The 23,575-nt window shown below is 40.4% G+C and overlaps 1 protein-coding gene across 7 annotated transcripts in view; it reads right to left on the bottom strand.

The window, feature by feature from the left end:
* The window catches only part of IQCH (IQ motif containing H), a 197,113-nt gene that overhangs the window by 73,901 nt on the left and 99,637 nt on the right, over window positions 1-23,575 (bottom strand). For 5 of the 7 annotated variants that reach the window (XM_040643068.1, XM_040643067.1, XM_040643073.1 and 2 more), the window contains 3 exons: window positions 16,771-16,854; window positions 12,556-12,731; window positions 1,600-1,791 (listed from right to left, as the gene is read on the bottom strand). In XM_040643068.1, the coding sequence (XP_040499002.1) occupies window positions 1,600-1,791; window positions 12,556-12,731; window positions 16,771-16,854 (452 nt within the window). Of the gene's footprint in view, window positions 1-1,599; window positions 1,792-6,709; window positions 6,983-12,555; window positions 12,732-16,770; window positions 16,855-23,575 lie in introns of all 7 variants that reach the window. The other 2 variants (XM_008708553.2, XM_040643069.1) reach the window with 2 other exon arrangements.

The raw sequence follows: 23,575 nt of genomic DNA on the forward strand, positions 1-23,575 counted from the left end.
TAAAAATTATTAGCTTGAAATACTGAGAAAAATACCTTGCACGCTAACATTTTGATTTTTTTAAAATAAAAAAGTCTTATTTTCATGGTTTAATCTCAGCACTTTTGCTTTAAAAAGAAAATTGAAATAAATATACAATATGAAATAAAATCCAGTTTAAAGAGAACACAAGAGAAATCTCTATGGGCCTCAAAATTAAATACATTTTCCTTGTTTTATTTTTTTTTTCTAGAAGAGTAATTCACTTTGGTATCCTTTAAATAATATGTAAAAAGCTGGCCATGACAGGTAGTGCATTTAGTCCATTCACTGATGGAGGGGGAAGAAAAGCCCAGAATAGATCATGGGGAGAACAGTAACATTTGTCAAAAGGAACTCTCTCTTCTGACTGTTCTCTAGATTTATTCGTCATTTCACTTCCACAAGAATAATGTGGTTCTCTCTTGCGTGCCCCTCCCTTTCCGTCACTTGTGTCTTGATTCATACACTGTTGCAGTGGGGTGCTCAAAGCAGACGCAGCTCGCTGCCCAGCCCACCGCTATGTACGTCGGCGGGGAAGGAACAGGTTAAGGGAATTTGTGCCCAAATTTTCCCCATCAGTTATGCTTTCATTAGTACATCAGCCAGAGATTTGACATTCAGAGAAGCCAGGGAGGTCTAGGCCTCTGGATGCAAAGTGAGGCAGCTGTAAGGATGGTGGGTTTAACTGATATATTAAGCCATTAAAATTACTTTAATTATTAAGTAAGTTTGGAACAGGCTAAGAAGTTGTACAAGTCATCCTTCCAGCAGTATGCATGGAAAAACCTATACACATCCACTCATATGCTAACGCTTCTTTCCTATTATTTAGCTTTTGCTGGGAGATTTTCTGGCTGAGCTGTATTATTTTCTCAATATCTCATAGGGACCAGCAGTCACATAAATTTCCTTGAACTGTCTTCAGAAACAGATGACTGCTGACAGGATGCTTTTATGCATTAGCTTCCAGGTGACAGCCAGTCACTACCAGAATTTGTCTCTCATAATAAAATACAGCCAGCTTAATAACAACACTTGGTAGAAACATATGATCGAGACCCACTTAGACCAGATGAGATTTGTAACGCAATTCGAATACGGTAAAAAAAAAAATTACTTCCTAATTATCACAATCAACTTGAAGATGTGACTGAAGACTTTTAGGACCCAAAGAAGAGACACTTAAAATAACCTAATCATACAGGCTTCCAGTAATGGAATGAATAAGTCAGCAGAGGAACGTAGTCAATGGTATTGTCATAGCACTGTGCGGTGACAGATAGTGGCTACGCTTGTGGTGAGTAGCACGTAATGTATAGAGTTGTCAAGTCACTGTACACTCTACTCATGTTTAAAATTTTTAAAAAATAATGTTAGAAATAATATTAAAGTAACTTGATCAAGCCCATTCACTTTGTATATGAGGACTAAGGCCCAGGAAAGTCAAAACGACCCACCTAAGCTCTCACTGCTGACAGATGATTCTAGCAGAAAGTGCTTCCACCTCCCAGCTGAGCCTTTTGCATCATCCACTAACGGCTCACGGACACCCTGGGCTTACGTCAACATCGAACTCACTTGTGCCCATTTCTTCCTCCAGTTGTCGTGGCCATATCTGCTCCTCTCCTGTAGGAACCACTGGTAGCACTGTAGGTGGGAAGGAATGTCACAAAACGCAGTCCCGTTTCCTCCAAACTCATAGTCCATTTTAAAGAGCCAGCGTTGGATTTCCAGGTGATCTATGACCAGCTGACCCAGCTGTTCTAGCATCTGTGGGACGCAAGACACAGCAACATTTAATATGACTCGTTTTCTAGATTCCTTCTTATTGTATTAACTTAGTTGTACTTAGGTGTATGCAAATGGTCTGTTTGGTTATCTTCTGATTATTAAGACAGATTAGAAGTTTTAAGTGATATATATATATCATATGATATGATCATATATATCATATATGATGTGAAGAAATCACTAACCACTGGGACCAAAGGTATGTTTAAAAGTATAGTCTTATTTATGGGAAATTCTGAAACTATCATTTTGCTGGGTTTTGAAGGCAAAAGAATGAATCTCTGAATATTTGTAATTGAGTCTTGGTGTTGTTTTATTTCTCTTTTAGAGCATTATGTGTTTAAGGATTTTATTTATTTATTTATTAGAGAGAGAGTGCACACACAAGGCAGCACGAGTGGGGTGAGGGGCAGAAGCAGACTGCCCACTGAGCAGGGAGCCTGATGTGGGGCTCGATCCCAGGACTCCAGGATCCTGACCTGACCCAAAGGCAGACGCTTAACCTACTGAGCCACACCATAATGAGTTATAGTCTTGAAAACTTTACCTGTTTGGAGCTTTGCTGAGTTTCTAAATGTTATAACCTATGAAAGTTTAATTGTTTTCTCATTAATGTACATGAAATGCATTTGTTTGAGTGGTCAGTTGGCCAAGTATGTCATACGTATTATGTGAACAAGACAGGTAAAGGAGATAAAACATTCATGAAAACAACTATGTTTTATTTGAAACAGTATTCCCTCAAGAAATGGGCTCAATCCCATGGAAATGGAAGGGATAGAAGTTGAAGCTTTATTATCACAATGATGGCAACATCTAACATTACTGAACTCTTGGTAGGAGCTGGGCCTTTGGCTAGGCTCTTTACATGACTTTTCTCTTGTAATACTAAAAAATGAAGCAGACATCACTATTACTTCCATTTTATATATGAATAACTGAGACTCAGCTGATTTATTATTTTTTTAAAGATTTTATTTCTTTATTTGAGAAGAGAGAGAGAGGGCGGGGGGAGGGCCGAAGGGGAGGGAGAGGGAGAAGCAGGCCCCCTGCTGAGCAGCGAGCCCCAGGCAGGGCTCAATCCTAGGATCCCAGGATCCTGACCTGAGCTGGAGGGTAACGCTTAACAAACTGAGCCATCCAGGTACCCGGAGAATCAACTAATTTAAATAACTTGCCCACAGTCACCAGTCACCCCGTGTTGAGTGGAAAAGCAGAGACTCCACCCAAGATGCTGTGATTCCAGCACCTAAGTTCATCCCCTCCCCTCCATGCTGCCCGCCTCAGCCTGCAGAGAGGTGGAGGAGGAGGGTGAGGTGGAGAGAGAAGTCAGAATAGGAGCCAGAGAAGCAATTTTCCTTGTAGTCAATTAAGCCACTTGGGGTAAATTTGAATCAGGCAAAGTCTATAGCCCGGATTACTTGATTATAAGTAATACTCTACTAGTAGAGCCTTGGAGAAAAACAACCCATTAGATCACAGAATGATTCTTTGGTCTTCCCGTCAGACGTTCTGGTCTGAATTACCCAGAAAGAAACAAAACGGTAGTAAGCATTCTTTCTTCTGAGCTCTCTTGACTGTGGTCCTCTGTACTTGGGGAGGTCTCTGTGACATTCTTATTCTCTTCTCTTTAGATGAGTTTTTGCTCACCAAACAGATTTTTAATTTTTGGTTTTTTAACCAAAGAGTGTGAAAGACTCAAGATTGTAGTTCTGCTGAAGTCTGGAGGTAGAAGATTAAAATTATTTTGATTAAAGACACAATCTGTTCTCCTGTGTTGTGTCTTCTCAGCAAATCTTCCTGGGGGTGTTAGACTATACAGCAGCATGGAAGTGATATCAAAATGGGCATACTTGGGATTCCCGAAGCCCCATGCAACCATGGGGTATTCAATTAGGGTGGAAATGGAATTGTCTTAGCTCCCTAATTATCAAGTAGTGTCTGTAGATAATTTGGTGTTTAAATGACAAGTACTCTTGTCTGCATACCATATGGCTATGAGCATAGCCTAGGAAGGTTTTGTAATGTGCCTTCCAAAGTTACATCTTTTCTTTCTCTAATGTTGTGTTGAGAAGACAGAGTCTATATTTAATCATACTTTGCTGTATCATGGTCGCACTTTGCAGAAGTAGAAGTGGTCTCTGGTTGTTAATATCTGATGAAATTCTCTCGCTAATGTATGGAAAGGTGTTCCGGCCTTTTTAGTGTTTTGGCCTTCGTAGCCTTTTTCATTGTATGTTCAGATATATTGTATATTTAGAGGTTTCAACTACTAACAGAATTATTATCTGTTTCTTCCAAATCCTATTATTTGTTGCTTCTGAGAATCCTATAAATGGGTGTCTGTTGATGGATCCCTACAGTAATGAAGAGGATCAATAGTATTGTAAAGACTGCACCACTGGAAAGAGTTATGTGCTATCTTTAAGTGAAAATTGAACAGTGCTTTTAAAATAGCATCGCCAGTTTTGATTATTTAACCAAAGCTGTCAGTATTTTATACGGAGCACATGTCAGAAAGAGAGCTTGCATGGTTACTTTATGGATCAAAAGAGGAAATGCTCACTGGGCTCATGCTAGATTTAAAAAATAAACAAATAAATTACCTAATCATAAACCAAATGACTTTATGCTATTTCCAAACATTTATCAATTTTCTATTTGAATCTATCTGTTCAAAAGAGGTAATACATTTTTTAATTGCCATTCATTTTATGCCGGTATAGAGCAGAAGTAGAAAAAGGTCGACTGCTAAAATCCAGCTGAGATTCAGGAATATTTATTCACCTAAATTAAAATAATCACAGTTTTCTTTCACCGGCTTTCAGTTTATGATGCACATCGGTAAAAAGTCAGTGTTATTGATTCATCACCATCTGCAAATTCAAAACGCTGACACACTCAGATAGATTAGGTAAGGCAGTCACTATCTGGAAACATCTCAATGGAGTACTTTAATTCTTGATGACCTCAGACATATGTTTCCAAACAAGTGGAGTGGAAGTCAGCGATAACTTGGTTTATTGTGATACGATTTGCACATGCCGTGGGTTAAATGACATCCCTATGGGGCGCCTGGGTGATGCAGCCATTAAGCGTCTGCCTTCGGCTCAGGGCGTGATCCCAGCGTTCTGGGATCGAGCCCCACATCAGGCTTCTCCGCTCGGAGCCTGCTTCTTCCTCTCCCACTCCCCCTGCTTGTGTTCCCTCTCTCGCTGGCTGTCTCTCTCTGTCAAATTAATAAATAAAATCTTTAAAAAAAAAATAAATGACATCCCTCAAATCCAAGTTGTCTACCAGGAGGTTTTCAATCCTGCTTCTGAATACCAGCATGAGAGGAAGGTTTTACTGCATTCCACAATGAACATATAAGGTTCTAAAATACTTCCTATCAAAGATGGCCTGAGTTCTTGTCAGTCAAGATGAAAGCAAGACTTCATATGAATTTTGCACATACAGTTTAAAGTTTTGAAGACTGTTTCATGTAAGGTACATGTGTAAAATTATAACTTTAAAGTGCAGTTCACTTGTCTCAAGTCTCTCAGCTGAGTATTCCACTGGGAAGCAGAGTCAAGCGATCCATTTGTTACTTTCAAATTCCAGTGAAGACTAGTGGCAGTGAGCAGTGGGGCACACAAGTTCAGGGGGAGCCTCTCTCTCATGCTTATTAAAATTGCCTGTGCAATTCCAGACTCTGCCATCTTTAAGAGCAATTTCCTTCATGAGCCCACGTATTGCCCAAGAACACTCTAGCAAGACTGAAACATTTTAGGGCAATTTAATAAGTTAACAATACCTTCAAACTAGTCTCTGAGAAGTGTGATTTGTTGAAAGGTTTGATTTTGGGGGCTCGGCGGCTATGACGTACAGAACGTCATGATCAAGCGACTGAGGGAAGAAGGAGGATCCCTAAGTATCATCCCTCACAAACTGCTTCATTGCTCACAGTTCTTTAGGTTCCCGAGAACTGGGTGCCTGCAGTAGTTGTGATTGCCTAGGAGTAATGGCAGGATACAGACAGCCAGCGAGAGAGGGAACACAAGCAGGGGGAGTGGGAGAGGAAGAAGCAGGCTCATAGCGGAGGAGCCTGATGTGGGACTCGATCCCATAACGCCGGGATCACGCCCTGAGCCGAAGGCAGACGCTTAACCGCTGTGCCACCCAGGCGCCCCTTTTATTTATTTATTTTTTTTAAAGATTTTATTTTATTTTCTTTCTTGTGAAAAAAGGTAGTGGTTAAATGGGAGAAGATCTGCCAGAGCTGACTCAAAGATCATTTCCAGTAACTAATATTGTCGTTCTCTAAATAGTTAGGATCCTGTCTGCTGGAGGAGTGCATAGCCAGGGACCTGGTCCAAAAAAAGACCCAGATGCAGGTGGTTTTATTCCGACCCCGTTTCCTGTCCTCACTCCGGAACTGTCCTCCCACTCCTTTATGGCCCCTTCTTGAGGAGCTAAGGATGTCTGCAGCCCTCTTCTATAGGACCTCTGCAGCCTGACTCGGCAGAAGGCTCACTTGCTGGGGTTTTCCAAACCTGCTCCTTTTCACCAAAACTGACTCTCACATTTCTTAGGGTCCTCCAAAATACTGGCTAGCTGATATGTGATCAATTAATCCATGTTAAGGTGATAAATGCTGACAGCAAATTAGGACACCAACAGGGCCTTCAGTGACTTAACCCAAATGAGTAAATATCTTGAGTAATCCCCGCAATTTCTGCAAGGCCAATAGGAAGATACTTTGAAACATGAAGGCCTCAAGCAGATCCCATCAGATAATTTAAGCATTCCATATATTCTTCATTGGGTCGGGCTGGCTCCAGAAGACCTGAAGTTCCCACAAGGTCAAGAAGGTGTGACATATTTGAATAGAGCCTCACTCGTCCACCCCACATACCTGTTGGTGACGATAGATGCCATATACTCCAGGAGGGACTGGCACATTGGCATTCTCAAAGACCCATTTGCTTCCAGACTTGCTACTGTAAAGATGAGCTATTTCCGGCTCTGGACCCAGGATGGGTATGTTTAGCATATCCGCCACGGCCAAATCATCTCTGTGGAGGAGCCCGCTGACGATGTAGGCCTCTTTTCCTTGGATGAGATTTTTTATTCTTTTGATCGCCTTGGGACTGTACATCAGGTAAGTGGCCAGGCACATGTGATGCTTCTGGGGGGAGACCATATCATTCTTGTTACAAGGTGTTGTTTTCCTAGTCCATATGCGTAATTTATAATGTTGCACACAATAAATGCATTATTAATAGCAGGCTGGGTTATGACCTATCCTGTTGTTTAGCAGTTTAAATTGATAAAAGCTGTTGGGGTGAGGCTCCATAATCGCTCACATCTTTAGTGTGTTGGAAATAGGCTCACTGGGAATAGAACTAATTACTACACATCTGTATTTATTTGATCCACGTGGAATTATCCTTCTGTCAGAAGGAAAAGAGGCTGGCGGCCTTTGGATAATAGTGATTCATCTCTGCAACACTTCTGGCATGGTTTAACACTAAAGCGTCTGGAAAATCAATACAAAAAATGAAGAAAAGAGCCTTACGGTATGCTTACAGTATGTCTGCGGGACTCCTAATCCAGCAACTCTTTAAGTGACTAGGGAGGCAAAGTGCACTCGACACTGTCTTTCAAAGTTCTGCCACCAAGTCCATTTCAGAAAATATGTACTTTTATAATGATTATTTTGGTTTTTAGCCAACACTCTGGAGAGGATTCATGGATAGAAAATATTTGAAAATTTCATCAAGATTTCAACTTATTGTCCCAATGGAAAACTCTTTATTTTATTTTTGGCTATTCAGACCTCGCTCAGCAATACATGTGATGGCTCATTCAATGAAATCGATAATTCTAGCATGTCTAGGAGCGGCAGAGGACAGAGCTGGCTGGTCAGCACATGCCAAAACCAGTATAAGCATGTCTCTGCATTCAAGGAGTGGGGACCCGAAAGAGTACAGTCAATGGATAACTAATACAAGGCAGAGAAGGGCCATGAAGAGTTACAGAGGGCTCAGAGGCATGGAGGAAGGAGGCAGAGGCCATGTGCTGTTGGGGACAGCAGAGAAGACAAATTACTCATTCTCCTTGGACCTTAGTTTCCTCATCTGTAAAATGAATATAATAATAGTACCCATCTCGTAGGGATGCTGTGAGGATTCAGTGAGATAAGTGCATGGAGAGCACTTATATAATAAGTACTTAATGAATGTTAGTTTGAATTATTATTATGAAAGAGGTTGGGGTTGAGGTGAATTTTGAAGGATAGGTGGATTTAATCAGGTGAGGATGGGCATAGGAAAGACATTAGCCAAGGATGGCGTATGAGAACCCAAGACCGTTCATTTCCTCTAGAGAAGAGGGCATCATGGCACGTGAGAAAGTGCTGGGGACTTGGGAGCTCTGGCTTAGAATTCAGCTCTATCACTTATAAGCTACCTGAACTTGGGCAAGTGACTTATGCTCCCTCTGCCTAAGTTTCTGCATTGGTTTTTTAAAAAAAGATACATTTATTTTATTTTAGAGAGAGAGCGAGAGCAAGCTGGTGGAGGAGCAGAGGGAGAGAATCCCCAGGCAGACTCCCTGCTGCGTGGGGAGCCAGATGCAGGTCTCGATCTCATGAGATCATTACCTGAGCCAAAACCAGGAGTCAGACGCTCAACTGACTGAGTCACCCAGAATGCCCCAGTTTCTTCATATGTTAAGTGGAAATAAAAATACCTATTTGCTGGGTTGCTCTAAGGATAAAATAAGATCATGAATGTAAAACATCTGTTATAATGCATGACATTGAGTTGATAGTCAATAAATGGTAGTAATTATTATTACAGAGAAAAACTCTCTCTTTAAAATAAAGTCATTAAAAATGCCACACAAATTATATAATGTAAGGTGCCAGCATCTTAAGGGAGTTAAGGGATTTTGTAGATTTGCACCTACTTCCCCAGTTCTGGTCAAAATTATCTACTCAACATGGCATAAAAATGAGGAGAAATGCAAAGCAACTGTTTCCGGGAATGTTAGCAGCACCAGTTTGCAAACCGTTAGAAGGGGTAATGATGAGTATGGGAGAAAGAGAGCGAGGAGAGCCCCTGGGTTTCATTCCTGCCTGAGTTTGTAACTTGCAAGGTGATTTAGAAAACTCGACCTTTCTGAGCCTCAGCCCCCATATTCAAAAAATGATGCATTGACTTGAAGTCTCTAGGGTCTTTTCAGCTCTGAAATAACTTTCCCTTTAAAACCAGAGCTCTTTTGGGCTGGTTAATGGGTACAGAAATTCTGCTTGAGTTGTTGAAAAAGTTTTGCAAATGGATAATGTGATGGTTGCACAACCGTAGGGATGTGCTTAAAGCCCCTGAACCGCACACCTAACACGATTAAAATGGTGAATTTTATGTTATGTGTATTTTGCCCCCAATTAGAAAAAAAGACAAAAACAGAGCCCCTCTGAGAAGAGGATTTATATAATTTACACTATGGGGCCCTTTTTCCAGAGCAAGTGTTCTATTTTAAGCTCTTAAATCTATGCAATATACCTTTTCTACCATAATTTAAATCTATTTTCAACACCTACTTCGGAGAACGCAATTCTAGACAACCCAGTGTTCCACTGGACAATGGCTGGTACCACCTCTTGAGTTTGTGTTTCCCATCTGGTTAATCACCATCTTTCCTCCTCGTTTATCTTACCCCTTTCCTTGTCCCACAAATTATTCCAGTGAGGAAAGTTAAAAAAATTAAATGTTGGGGAGAACTGGGGACTTGAGTTGTAATGTATGTAACATGGTGGGCGTTACAGGGTACCTAGAAAAGTATTTCAAGGTGGCCGTGCTCTCAGTGTCAAGGTCACAAGGACAAAGCCTCTGACATTATTCTCTCGTTTGATCCATAGAACACTGTACCAATGAACAGCTCCTCTTTTGGAGGTGAGGAAATGGGAGGCTTGAGTGATTTGCCCAAAGTCACACAGCTAGCAAACAGCAGAGGCAAGATTGAAACCCAGGGATCGGCACAGTTTCATGCTACTTCTCCCATTCTCCAGACCGAGTAGTGAAGGTCTGGTGAGCTTATGAGGTGTGACGAAGGGTAGCAGATGCAGGGATAGAACCTAATGTTAGAGTTCTGAGCCACTTCCAGCTAGGCTGGGTTTCTGGCTCCTCTGTTGGCGAGCATGCGACCGGACTCTAGTTTATAGTCATCTGTGGGCTTGCCTTGTTCTTCAGGCAAGATGGTCCCATGGTATTGTGTTCGATATGTGTTTAGTAAAGATTTGAATACGAGTGAGTGATGGCACAGTGATGACCGCGGGTCTTGTGTGACCGTTTAGAGAAAATTGGGATCATCAGATCCAGGCAGCAGATTAGCACAGATGACAAAAGTCTAAAATGTTCCTAGTTCCACAACATTATACATACATTTGATTTATCACCACTAATTTTTTTTTTTGACCTGAGACAAAAAGTGTTGTTTGGGATGTCTTCGTAAACATTAAAATGTTCAAAACCAGACATGATGACTTTATAAGAGCCCTTTTTACCATTGCAGATTCAAGCATCGTATAGTAACTTGGAGAGATGTACAAACAGATTTTTGGCACGCTTTAAAAAAATCTCCTCAAAGCCATCCATTTGAATGAAAATCAGCACTGATACAATCTCTCAAACCCATTAAAAGGAAATAAAGCAATAACTAAACATGAGCGGGAACTGATGTGAAAGTGAGAGTTTAATTTTCGTATTTTAAAAAGTTGATTGCCTATGAGTGATTAATTACTCAAATAATTTAAATTTAAACTATGAGAAGTATTAAGCACTTAAAATATTCCCTACTTGTTTCTACTCACCAAGGTGCAGACTAACTATGAATGTGACTCAGTGCCTCTGTTAGTGCCAACCGCCTGTCTCTTGCTTAGAAGCTAAAGCATGGACTTCAGGGCACCTGTCTTAGGTAACAGGCTTGTAGAGCTGGAAGGGCCTTCGAAATGCCCTAACCCATCACCTGATTGTATAGATGAAGATCAGAGAGCAAGAATGGTAAAGGGAGCTGCCCAAGCCACAAGGTCATCCAGGAGTAAAGCAGTCATTCCAATTCATGATAGTGTTCTGGGGTCAGACAGATTTTGGTTCATACTCTGACCCCACCAGGAACTTTGGACTAGAAAATAAGACTTGGTTTCCTCAGCCATAGGAGGAGATTGATCATTTCTGTCTTGTTGGCATTGTTCTGAGGACCAAATGAGAAAATGTGTGCTAAGTGTTTGATAAATGTTACTTGTGCACCCACTTTCCTGCTCCCAAATTAATGCCCCTTTCCCATTCCATGCCTCTTCGATGTATATGGACTTTTCAGATGTGCAGAAACTCCTTACCAGCAGCTAGCAGGCATTAGCTTTAGTTTCTGGCTGGATAAAATCAGGAAATTAACTACACACTAGTGATAGTTTTTTCCTCCTTGCTTTCTAATGTCCATTGTGACCCTGCCACTGAGGCCAGGGAATAGCTAGGAAGCACCAAGCAATCCTTGCACTGATGGAGGATATTGGGACGTTCCTAAGAGCATAAGTACACGGTGATGATTTGTTCCCTGTCTTTTCTTTTGTTCAGCCTGCCCCTGTATCCTCCGCCATAGCCAAGCAGTGCCCATGAAACAGAGCTAGGCAGAGAGCTTGGGGTGGGGGGAACATTGAGGTATCCAGTTATGAAAAAATAAAGTGTTCATCTTGGTAGAAGAGAGTAAATCCCGATGACAATTCACAGAGTATACTAGCAAAGCAGAAATGTTATAGCAAACCCTGGCAGGACTTATTCGGTGGCAGGGGGTGGGGGGGGGTGTCAAAACATGGTGCATCTGAAGGGTTAATGGGCAGCAACAACACATAGGTAGTAAAGCATGCCATCGGTTTCTTCGCCAATAAATAGAGCATTGATTTTGGTGCCTCCCACTTGTGAGTGGAGAGAGCTATCTTTAGCAGCAAATTCAGACCCTTAATTATCCAAAAAAAAAAAAAAAGTCTCCTCAAAATTGTATAGTCCATTAGGTATTACAATGTTGGTTGTTTAAAATGGAAAGTTTAAATTCTTGTTAAAACATAGAGAAATTCATTTCAAGCCATCTCTCGCACTGCCTCATTCTAGAACACTGCCCTTGTGATGCCATGAATTTCCCAAAAGCTCTTGTGTGGGGATGGCGTTCCATTTAGAATTCATCCCATTCATTAAAAATCCGTACAAGTTAAAAAAAAAATCTGAACCTCATTCATTATGAACCCTGTGATATGGTAAATCAGGCCAAATTCCCTTGAGGAAACATAGTCCAGCGAGTAACACAGAATAACAGTGTGGAAATCAGAAAACGGCGGCCCCGGTCGAGGCTCTGTCCCTAACAGGCTTGGCGACCGTGGGTGGGCCCTGTCTTTCTCTGTCTTGGCGTCCTCCACACAAAATTAAGGAAAAGGAACTACAGATGTTATAAATTCGCCTCCTTGATCGTACCACCCAATCACTGCAATTAGGCTTCAGCGACAGAGAAACCGGGCAGGAGTAGCTCCACTAAGTCTGAAAGTTAAACTGGGATATTTATTTCCTACAGTCCAACTAGTAGTCTAATCAGTAAAGCTGTTAAACTTGCAATAATATTTCACTGATGTGTACCAGAGCGTTGCAAGTTATAAAATTTCCAATTTAATTTTACTGCATCCCTGAAGCCGTAGTAATTAGAAGACAAACTCACAGGGAAGATGTTTATAGCTTCAGGGGTGATAATTTTGAACCTGTCCTGCAGGTCACTTCTGTCCTCAAGGTTCCCTGATTTGACAGCTGCCTGTAGACTCAGGATTTTATTGTAATACAGCAGCAACTCGTCGTTCATCTGATGGGAGCAGATGTAGATAACACTCACATCGGCATCTAAAAACAACAGGCACAATGTTAATTACTGGTATAAAGGTAAATGACATCCTGGACGCTGGCATCGGATTGATGTTGCACAGTTTAAAATAGAGAGCATATCCAAAAGCCACACTGAAGTTAATTTAGATGGGTTTTGTAAAGATCTTCACCATTTAACTGGCTTTTTTGCATTATAGCATTTCTCTAAAGAAAAGATAAATAACACCACCACCAAAAAAATAGACACAATGATTCCTTCAGAAGGAGGGCTGTGAGGTACAATGGAAGTGTGCTTTCAAATAACACATAGGGATTTAGCCCCAGAACTACCATTAACATCAATGGGAATTGCATACTGCTTTAAAAATTTATCCCATTAACTTCAGTAAATTATAAAACAGAGCTATTAACTTTAGAAAGCTGATGAAGTTGCAATTTCTTATTCTGCCTGGACTTGGCAGGGCCAATTCAGGGAACATCCTGTCCAAATAAATGGTCTGATTATGACCATAGCAATGAGTATTTCAGGAAACCAACCTTTTCCTTGCTCCATTCCCAAAGAGGAGTATATTACGTAAATAGGACATCTAGTGATTCTTGGTTTAAAGGAAACACTGTCTTAATTTAACTGTTTTTCTTCTTAAGATGTGCTTCTTATTATGTACATAGAAAGAAATCCTAATTAAATATCCCACCCAAATGGGATAGCGAGATGAGATTACCCACTCCAGGCTGCAGGGTTTTAATACTTTAAGGACTTGGGACAGGCAATCTGCAGCCAATGGAGTCATTCATTCATAAAATAACTGGCTGATCAGTAGGGGCAAAGCACTTGGCTAGACATGGAGGGAAATGAGGAGTCAAAGCAGCTGAGATGCTGTCCATGAGGAGTGAGCATTTCATGTGCACGAAAGGCCATCAAACAAGGTGGAGAGTAGCAGACCCAGGGAAGCTCGTGGAACAGGTGCTTAGGGAAGTTCAGGGAAGGGAGTGCTGTAAAATGTTTCCTTGGTCAGGTAGGGCTGAGAGGGAATTTGAAGACTCCTCTGTTCAGTTTGACAAGAGGATATAGAACGCAGACTGATTAAATTCCACCCTAGCTGCCTGGGAACGCTGGGCACAGTATTTAACCTTTCTAAGCATCAGTTCTTCATCTCTAAAGTGGAGAAGAAAATCACCTGGGACATAGAGTTTTGAAGAGTATTAAATGAAAGAATATCGGTAAAGCACTGGTGCAGTATCTGGCACATAGTAGGTACTCAGTAAACAGTACAGATGCACGAATCTGCTGCATGGCCCACCCTAACTAGGTGAGCCAACAGTGATTCCTCACCCTGCCCTCCACAATTGTGCTTCTTTATCAGCGCCCCCAAGATTTAACATGATGTCATATCCTCGGTCGTTTCATCCCACTGTTTCAAGTCTATTAGTCTTGTCTGTCCAAACTCTTTAAAGGCAAGGTGTATGCTCTTTCCTATATTGCCCCAAGCCCTGGTAGAGTATGGAGTATGCAGGGATTTGGGAGGATGGAGAGATTTGGGAAGTAGAAAATCTCATACAATCAGTGAGATCAGTGGCCTGTGGGAGAAATCCTCCCCCTGGAGAAGCAGTGTCCTCCAAACTGGCCCCGTGCGGAGCCGAGAGGAGGCATTCCATAAATGTAAATATCTCAGTGGCCCCTATTTGATTTTGAAATCAAATTGCCACATAAACCTCAAAATAAATTAACTGAGGAGACAGTAAATAACTTGTATTCATTTGCTGAATGACCAAATTATTTATCCCAAACCTTGTGTTTGCAAGAGGAGACTAGTGTCTTACTAAACTAAGGGTACCTCACCGCCCTCCTTCTGAAGGAGTCATTATGTCTCTTTTTTTAGTGGTAGTGTTATTTATCTTTTCTTTAGAGAAATGCTAAAGGGCAACAAAGCCAGCTGAATTGCGAAGATCTGTACAAAACCAATCTAAATTAACTTCAGTGTGGCTTTTGGATATGCTCTTTATTTGGTTTAAAGACCAAAGTAGGATTTTTTTTTAAGTATTAAAAAAAAGACAAACAAGCAACAAAAATAAAGACTCCACAGCTGAAGAAAACTAAATTTTTCTTAGGAAGCGATTTCTACGTTGCAAATGACAACAAATCATATTGCTAATCTCACCCTCCCTGTGCATTTCTGGCAAAGGAATACATATCACTAACACCAATATCCAGTAGTTGTTTGCGCATCTGCAAATGTTCAAAATTAATTGACGGGTAATTTTGAAAAGCAATTAATATGAAGGCAAAGATTGCTTTGATCACTAGTCAATAGTCAATAATGGTCACTCTCTTGCTTAGCTCCTCTAGGAATTGAAAATACTCATAGCCATTGGGGGTCTCCACCTGACACCCTGACTTCAGCGCCAATATGCAAATGACAGGTCCCACCAACCTAATCAGATTCTTTTTGTTTCCCCTGAATAAGCAAAAACTCAACACACTTCACTAGGAATTAATGGAATAAAAAAAATAAGATAATCATTTATTCTTACATAAAATCACTAATTTTCCTTGTGTCTTCATCTTTTTAAAAATTTCACAAGCAAGTACTTTTTCTACCTTCTAACTACCGTTTCTAAACTTTCATTACTCCTCTTGAAGAGGTTTTGGGATCAGATTGCTATATCATGAAGACCGTGTACCAAAAAAAAAAAGGCATTTGGTTCATAGTCTCTCAGAAATGTTCATCTCAGCGAAATTTTCCATTGCAGGTAAGACATAGACTGAATTATTGAATTCTTTAAAATAGAAGCTTCATGCTTTCACGTGTTTTCTAATAATGAGACTCTTTTGTAAAGAAATTCTTTGGTGATGGTTTGTGCTATATATAGAAGGGTATATAAAAAGCTAAAGAAAAAAATTAATTCAAATAAATTAGAGCAAAGTCTGCCCTCTGCTGCACTTCAGTGGTTTCCACTCAGTCAGGTTTTTAGTTGAAATAGCTCAGCACTAACAAATCAATCTCAAGTCATTAAAAAAAATTTTTTTTGTAATGCTGAAAAACAATATTAGTGCCTACAATAATAGATTAAGGCAATTACACTATTATTATTTTAGGACACTGTAAATTTCTAGTACTGATGTATTTTTGTTAGCAAATGGCATTTATAAAATAATAATGATGCTGAAATATATATGAATCATGTAAAGTATGTCATTCCGGGGAGCCAGCTGAGTTGGTCATTGATAATTTAAAATTCTTCCTTGTTTTGCTTAAATAAGGGCCGCAGCGATTATATTTTAGCAAAACGAAGAAGTTCTTATCTGGTAACTAATAAAAACTGAGTTTTGGTTTACACTGAATTTCTGGCCAGTATCTTCTAAACTGATTCCGTATTCGTGCTTAGCCTTTGCGACCTTGCGTTAAGCCTAACCTGAACCTTAGTCTTGAACAGCACCAAACAGGGCATTATCGTGTTCTTCTCTCCTGGCCCAGGTTGGTGTCTGATTTAGAACTGACAAAGCCAGCATCAGAGCCAGACCTTCGCAAGGATGTATCTTCCACCTGAGGTCTATATTTCTAAGAATACCCTCTACTAGGCACCTCCTGTTTCCTAATAACTAGACGATATATATTTAAATAAAAGCTTCTTTAAAAAACAATCTATCTTCACATCCCTCTTAGTCTTATCGTGGAAACAATGCTTTTCATTTCTGATACCACCTTCCACTTATTCCCCAGATAACATAATAGACAATATTGACACAGATAAAAAATGTTGGCTTCCCTCATGGCCAGAGTCAGGAAATGAAGGGGATTTGGGGCTATAGGAGAGAAATCCTTAGAATTTAGAAAAAGCAACCCAAATAAATTAGTTAAAAATGTCATTTTTTAATTCAAGTCAACGCCACTATAAATCTGTTCTTTAAAACCAAACATTTAATTGCCCTGCCACACTTCTCCCTTGCACACTTCTTCCTTGCAAGGGGAAAAAAATAAGCAAAAATTAAACATTTTTATCAACATCCTCTGATAAACATTCCAAAGAGTCATTTGCGTGGAAGTATTTACTGTACCTAAGATGTCACACAGCCTCCCCAGCTGCATGTTCTGCTGTGTGTTGAAGTCGTCAATATTTTGTCGCACAGGCAGAGAATATCCTAAAAGGCAAACAAGGTGTCAAAACGCAGAAAGAGCAAGTCAGTATGGCAAAATGGCACACTAGGATTTCCAGGGGTCACAGTCCACATGTCTAGGACAGAATTTTCTCTGAAGCATCTTGCAGACACAGTCTAACTCCTAAGAATGAGGTCCTTGCTTCTCAGGGGATTAAGCATTATTCTGGAAGATTTGCTAAGCATCATATTCTGCGAAAGAAGAGTTCGTTTTTTTTTCAATACCAGCAAAACCACCAGGAACCAAGATAATAAAAACAGGGGGGAAATGTCTGACATTGAACATGAATGCTCAAAACAACATTGAAGAAAATTATGCTCAGGGTTTAAAAAAAAAAACAAACACAACCGTAGTGGCTTTTTTAAACTTATGCCCCCTATGTGGCATTTTGGAGATGTGTCCCCAGAATCATTCTAAACTGACACACGGATTTCAGAGAAACCTCTTGCTATCAGGAATATGTATTTAAGTAATTCTGAATACTGAAGAAATAAGCTTCTGCTCACACAGTCAAAAGAAATTTTAACCTTTAAAGGGCAATAAAGGTTAACGCAGTTACTTTGTCAGTACTAATAGAAGTCCTGCAGTTTGCCTTCGCGTCCACTGGAAACAGAGCAGAAGGAAAACGCATGTATGTGGGTTACTCTTGTCCAAAACTCTTTTGCAAAAGAGGCAACAGCAGCAATTCTTCCTGCTGGTATTTCAGGGGTTAAAAAAAATAAGTGGATCAAAATATGAACTTAAAAGGCACACATAATCCCAAGCAGGTATAATTGCTTATATGAAATTCAGCAACTGTTGGTGCGACTTTTTTTTTTTTTAAGTGAAATTGCTTTTCACATTTTGAAGAGATGCTTCAATGCCTCCTTGTGGTTAGTGAGCCCAAACACATGTTTCAAGTTAAACTGCTATAGATAAAGTGATTTTAAATATTACATCTTGGAGATGTGACACAGATTTCCTTTCCAGCGTAAGGAAAACTATAGCGATTCAGGCAACAGGGCTTCAGATCAAATGCACTCTGATAATTGGCTCTTTGCTTTGATGTCAGTGTTTAAACACTAGACGTCGTCTGGAAATTAAATGAGCTTACGATTCATCTTAAAGTCTCCCTTTTGCTTTATGCAGGTGAACTGAAGAACTACAGAGGCAGAAGGACAAATAGCTTGTTCGAGTTATTTTTGAAAAATTATTAATTTCTAAAATAGTTTGGGGAACCATTCCACGTATGAACTTTAGTGTAGACCGCTGCAAACAATGCCGCCTTGATGTGTGATTGCAGTACTGGGACTCTTAGGATTTTGCATATGTGTAATTCTATCTATATTCAGATAAATGTTTAGGAAGATGTCTTCTGAATAACTTCTATGTCCGAACTATAAGAAAGCAGGAAAAATGCCTAAAGAATAAAGTATGATTAAGAAAAATGCTGGAGAGCATTCCACGGATGCATTTCCTTTCAAAAGTAAAGATAAAAGGCAGTGTGAGATGTCTCATTAAGATGATGTCCAATTTAAAATATAAAGGATGTCTGATCACTTTGTTGCCGTATGTGAGTACGTCTGTGTTTCAATCAAGTGCTGGAGGTCAGTTTTCCAACAAATTACTTGGTACCTCTGTTACCACTGATCAAGGACGCATAGAGAATATCTCTGCAGAATTATGACAGAACTGGTTACTCAGTTAACCCTACAAATACACCCATTTTAAAGAACTGAATGTCCGCAATCTCAGAACACTGTTATAGAGGATCACATGAAGTAATAGATATGAAGACATTTTGTAAACTGTGAAGTGCTGTGCAAACATAAGGTATTTTAATATTATGGGGTATATGTGCTTCCAAAGCCCATAACAAGAATAAATTCTGTGGCAAGCAGCAGACCATTCTACATGGACAAGATACAATCAGTGAATGTTGCCATCAGCAGAGCAGAAGTTGGGAGCAGATTTTTTTTTTAAGTCCGATTATTTATTATGTTTCGTATACCCACAAAAGTACATGTAGACACCCAGGTGAAAAGATGGTCATCAATGCTGGCAGTACATATAGTAAATCCAATAGAGACTTAGCCACTAAGCTATTGGCAAGGATGTCGTGGCCTTGGGGAACTCAGCAGACCTGCCCAGTGGCAATGAACCATCACACTTTGGAATATAATCTGCAGAGACACTTCAAAGGTCAGATAGAAATACGGGAGGAGCTTTGAGACACCATCTGCTTCAACCCTGTCATGTTATAGATTAAGAAAAACCAGGGTAAGTGCCTTGTCTCTTGTCCAAGATCACATAAACCTACAAATTACTATACATTTCGGGTAGGACATATTTAGCTCTTGCGTAAATGTGGTTGCATAAAAAAAGAGAAAGGAAAGACTCTCCACATGTGAGCAGAGAACTCCAGAAGGGACAAAGAGCCTCTGCCTCTTTTCTCACTTTTATTTCCAGTTGTTGCAGCAGGCAGAATAATGGCCCTCCAAAGATGTCCATGTCCTCATCCCTGCAACCTGCGAATGTGTTAGGTTACATGGCAAAGGGGAAATAAAGTTGCAAATGGAATTAAGGTTGCTAATCGGCTGACCTTAAAATAAGGGGATTATTATCTTGGATTATTTGGCTAGATCCCACCTGATGAGAGGTCCTTAAAAGTGGAAGAGGGAGGCAGGAGAGGAGAGAATCAGAGAAGGTGTGACTATGGAAGAAAGACACAGGGAGATGCTTGTTGCTGGCTTTAAAGATGGAGAAGGGGGCCAAGGGCTCTCCTCATTCACGCCTTTGTGGGCAGCTTCTTGAAGCTGGAAAGGGTAAAGAAATGATTCTCCCCTAGAACTTCTAGAAAGGAGTGCAGTCCGGCTGACACCTTGATTTTAGCCCTTCTCCGACTTCTGAACTACAGAATTATTGCTCTAAGGTAATACACTTCTATTGTTTAAGCCAGTAAGCTTGTGGGAACTTGTTAAAGGGTGATAGAAAATGGATACGATGCCTACCTTCCATCTTCTTTCAACTTTTACAAAATGGGTTCTCTGATCTGGAAAACTTGTGGGAATTCAAAGAACGGTGAGTGGGACCTGTAGCTTTTTTAAGGTCCTCAACAGCCTAGGAGAAAACAGCACTGGCATAAAGGGGCACTCTTTCTTCCTTATCACTTGAGAGAGGGGCCCAGCCTCTTTCCTTATGGCCATCGCCATCATATGTGAAAATATTCCTACTTGGATAGAGTGTTCCATCGTTTCTCAAAATACTATCGCCTCTGCTTCACATCGAAGGAGGATACCTGAGAGATACCTCTGTGAATTACCCAGCTACTTTTGGGTGTTCTGCCAAACCACGGGTGCTCACCAGTGGTTACTGGTTATCATTCGTCCACCTTCATCTCTGCATCTGTCTCCTCTCTCATCCCTATCTCCACTCCTACACAAACTCCTTTCAGATGATGCCAGTTGCCTCTTTGCACCCAGGAAACTAGCTCTGTTGGATTGGCTTTTCCTTCGCAGAAACCACAGAAACCCATGAGCAAGGCCATGCTCAGTGACTGTGTTCCCTTGGGGCTGGTGTGTGACAGGCCCCGGCTGTTGCATTAGAGCACATGTTCTGGAACAGCCTGCTCATCACCCTGGGGTTGATTTCTAGTTCCCTTTGTCCCCTAGTCCTATTCCTTACAGGCTATCTAAGGCGGAGAAGAGGTTAACAATGGACTTCTGGTTGCCGAATAGTTGTCATTTATCTGATCACCCTGGCCTAAGACGGTAGTCAGCCAGGCCTCAATCTGATGGACTGGAGCAGTAGTTCTCACACTTTTTCCCCGTTTTGAAACATGTGCTGTGTGATAATCACATGCATCACACACTCCTAGGGGCCGACACCGGGGAACAATAACAGTAGCCATCACGCCATGCCTCTCCCTTCCATTCAAGAAAGCATACTGGATACAAGCTGAGCAAAGTGACATTGTTACAGAGGAGATAGTGAATTACTCCAATTCATAAAAAAGTTGATGTTACCCAACTTTGGTACTCTAATTGTAAAAATTTTCAGGGAACGTGTGACATACGTCACAATTGATTGCCCACCAGCATACTGCAGTCATCCAGAGAAATGTGATTGAGGCATTATTGTTATACCCAGGTTTTAATTACTTCTGCAACTGTGAAAACACAAGCTACTGAGATAAAAGATTAAGATATAGTAAGAGACGTGCCTATCTGGGTTCTCTGTGTGTGTATGTAGTATACCCAGTGACAGTTGGATGAAAATAAAACTGAGCACTGTTTTGGGGGGGGATTGCTGAGGGGGATAAGGGAATTTTGTGATGGGGATGTAGGAAACACGGGAGGGCTTAAGTATTTGTTGAGTGTTGAAAACATTCTCAAACTAAACTGGCCAAATGGATTCTGTGTGGTTCTGGAAAAAGTGAAGACTTGGGGTGCCTGGGTGGCACAGTCTGTTGAGCGTCCAACTCTTGGTGTTGGCTCAGGTCATGATCCCAGGGTTGTGAGATGGAGCTCTGCTTCGGGCTCCATACTCACACAGCGGGAGTCTGCTTGGGATCCTCTCCCTCCCTCTGCTTGAGCACTCTCTCTCAAATAAATTCTTTAAAAAGAGAGAGAGAGAAGGAAGACTTTTTCTTGTTGGAACTTTGTATCAGTGACTTTATCAGCAGCTGGCCCAGCATCGCATGCAGCGAAGGCTGGTGATTCTCAAAGCGCGGTCTAGAGACTGTAGAAGGTCCTGAGACCCTTTCAGGGAGTCTGGAAGGTCAAAACTATTTTCAAAATAATACTAAGATGATAGTTGCCTTTTTCAGAAAATGCAAAAATAATTATTGATACGATTTCAAATTCCATGTTGTAACCAACATAAGAATTCCCATCCTCTGTTGAGTTTTGGTATAAAATCAAAGAAGAATATACACAATTGTCTGAAAAGTCTATAAAATGTATAAAACAGTCTTCCCTTTTCCAAATACTTATCTGTGTAGAGCCAGGTTTTCTTCATATGCTTCAATCAAAACAACATATTGCAACAGATTGAATACAGAAATAGAGATGAGAGTCCAACCATGTTCTATTAAGAGATTTGCAAACTTGTCAACTAACGCAACTCTTTTCATTAAATTTTTTTGTTTGGGGAAATGAAAAAAATTTGTTAACAAAAATATGTTATTTAGTATTATCTGGTAACAGATTTATTGTTGTTATTTTAGATTTTATTTTATTTTATTTTATTTATTTGAGAGAAAGAGAATACAAGCACGGGAAGCAGGAGAGGGAAAAACAGGCTCCCCACTGAGCAGGGAGCCTAATGCAGGACTCAATCCCAGGACCCTGAGATCATGACCTGAGCCAAAGGCAGACGCTTAACCAACAGAGACACCCAAGAGCCCCTATTGTTGTTGTTTTAAAGTAAATTAAATATTTTTAAAGTTTCTCGGTTTTAGTTTCTAATATAGTATATATTGATAGCTATAACCTATGGAAACAAGCTTATTAAGGTTCTCTATAGTTGTTACAAGTGTAAGTTTGAGAACTGCTAAACAAACATTTTAATATTTTTTTTGACAATGAAGGTGATGACAAAGAGTATAGTTTTATCTTAGTGTATGCAAGACTCTTTTTGTACCATATCCTAATACTAATCCGTTTCACGAAGAGCTTATGAGCTGGTGTTCAGTGCTTGCTTCTGTACTTCGTGGTACAACATCAGGTAGCTCAAGGCCGACTGTGAAATTTCATATTACAGGGTCATGGGGCCAACTCTGGTCTATCCAATGAATGAGTGTTGACTTGAATTACTTGGATGAACATAACATTGATGAATACAATGTGTTTTCTTTTTTTTTTTTTAATTATGTCAGTCACCATACAGTACATCATTAGTTTTTGGTGTAGTGTTCCATGCTTCATTGTTCATTTTAATTCAGGCTGTACAGGAATTGGAAAGTTTAAGTGCACTTTGTTTCTGATCTCAAAGAATGCGTATATTTTGGGGAACTGCTATCTGGGGTACACCTGTCTCAAGGATCTAGTATAGCAATGCTGTAGCTGAACTGTGGGTTCCATAGCTACTTGCCAAAATACATGCTGAAGACCATGAAGATTTGATTGAAAGTCCCAATTTCTGAGCCTTAAGAACAAAGTCTATCGTGTCTTTGAGTTGTCAACTCAAAGATGAGAAAGCAGAAAGATGTCAGTGTGCTTGAGGGCACAGTAAGAATGTGATTTCAGAGATAACACTCTTGGCTGTGGTCCTGCACCCTTGCGCCTGTTCACAAAGGGAGGTGACAGCCGGTTCTTATCCTTCCATAGAAGGGAGTGGGGTTAGGGAGCGACTGTCTCATGAACATTTGGGATAGGGTCAGTTGTACACAAAAGTAAGTTTTCCTATCTTTAAGGCCTCCGTGACAGTACAGAGCAGCAGAAAAGTGTTGCTTTTTCACAACACCCACAACAACAGGATCTACAACTTTACTGTAGGGAGTATCTTGGAGACCCAGAGTGGTGTTAGCTCCAAGGAGAATTTGCTGAAGTAATGCACAGAGGGGAAAAAAATGAAGCTGAACTGTATAGATTCCTTTTAGCCATTAAATCAGTTGATGAAATAAAAGGCTACCTAGAGAAAGGGGAAAATCCTACCTCCATAATTCCCTATTTTTATTTTAAAAGAGGAAGAGAAGTGAGAGAGGAAACTCATCACTGGGGGTTT

Source organism: Ursus maritimus, unplaced genomic scaffold, assembly GCF_017311325.1.
Source record: "Ursus maritimus isolate PB19 unplaced genomic scaffold, ASM1731132v1 scaffold_27, whole genome shotgun sequence".
NCBI lineage: Eukaryota > Metazoa > Chordata > Mammalia > Carnivora > Ursidae > Ursus > Ursus maritimus.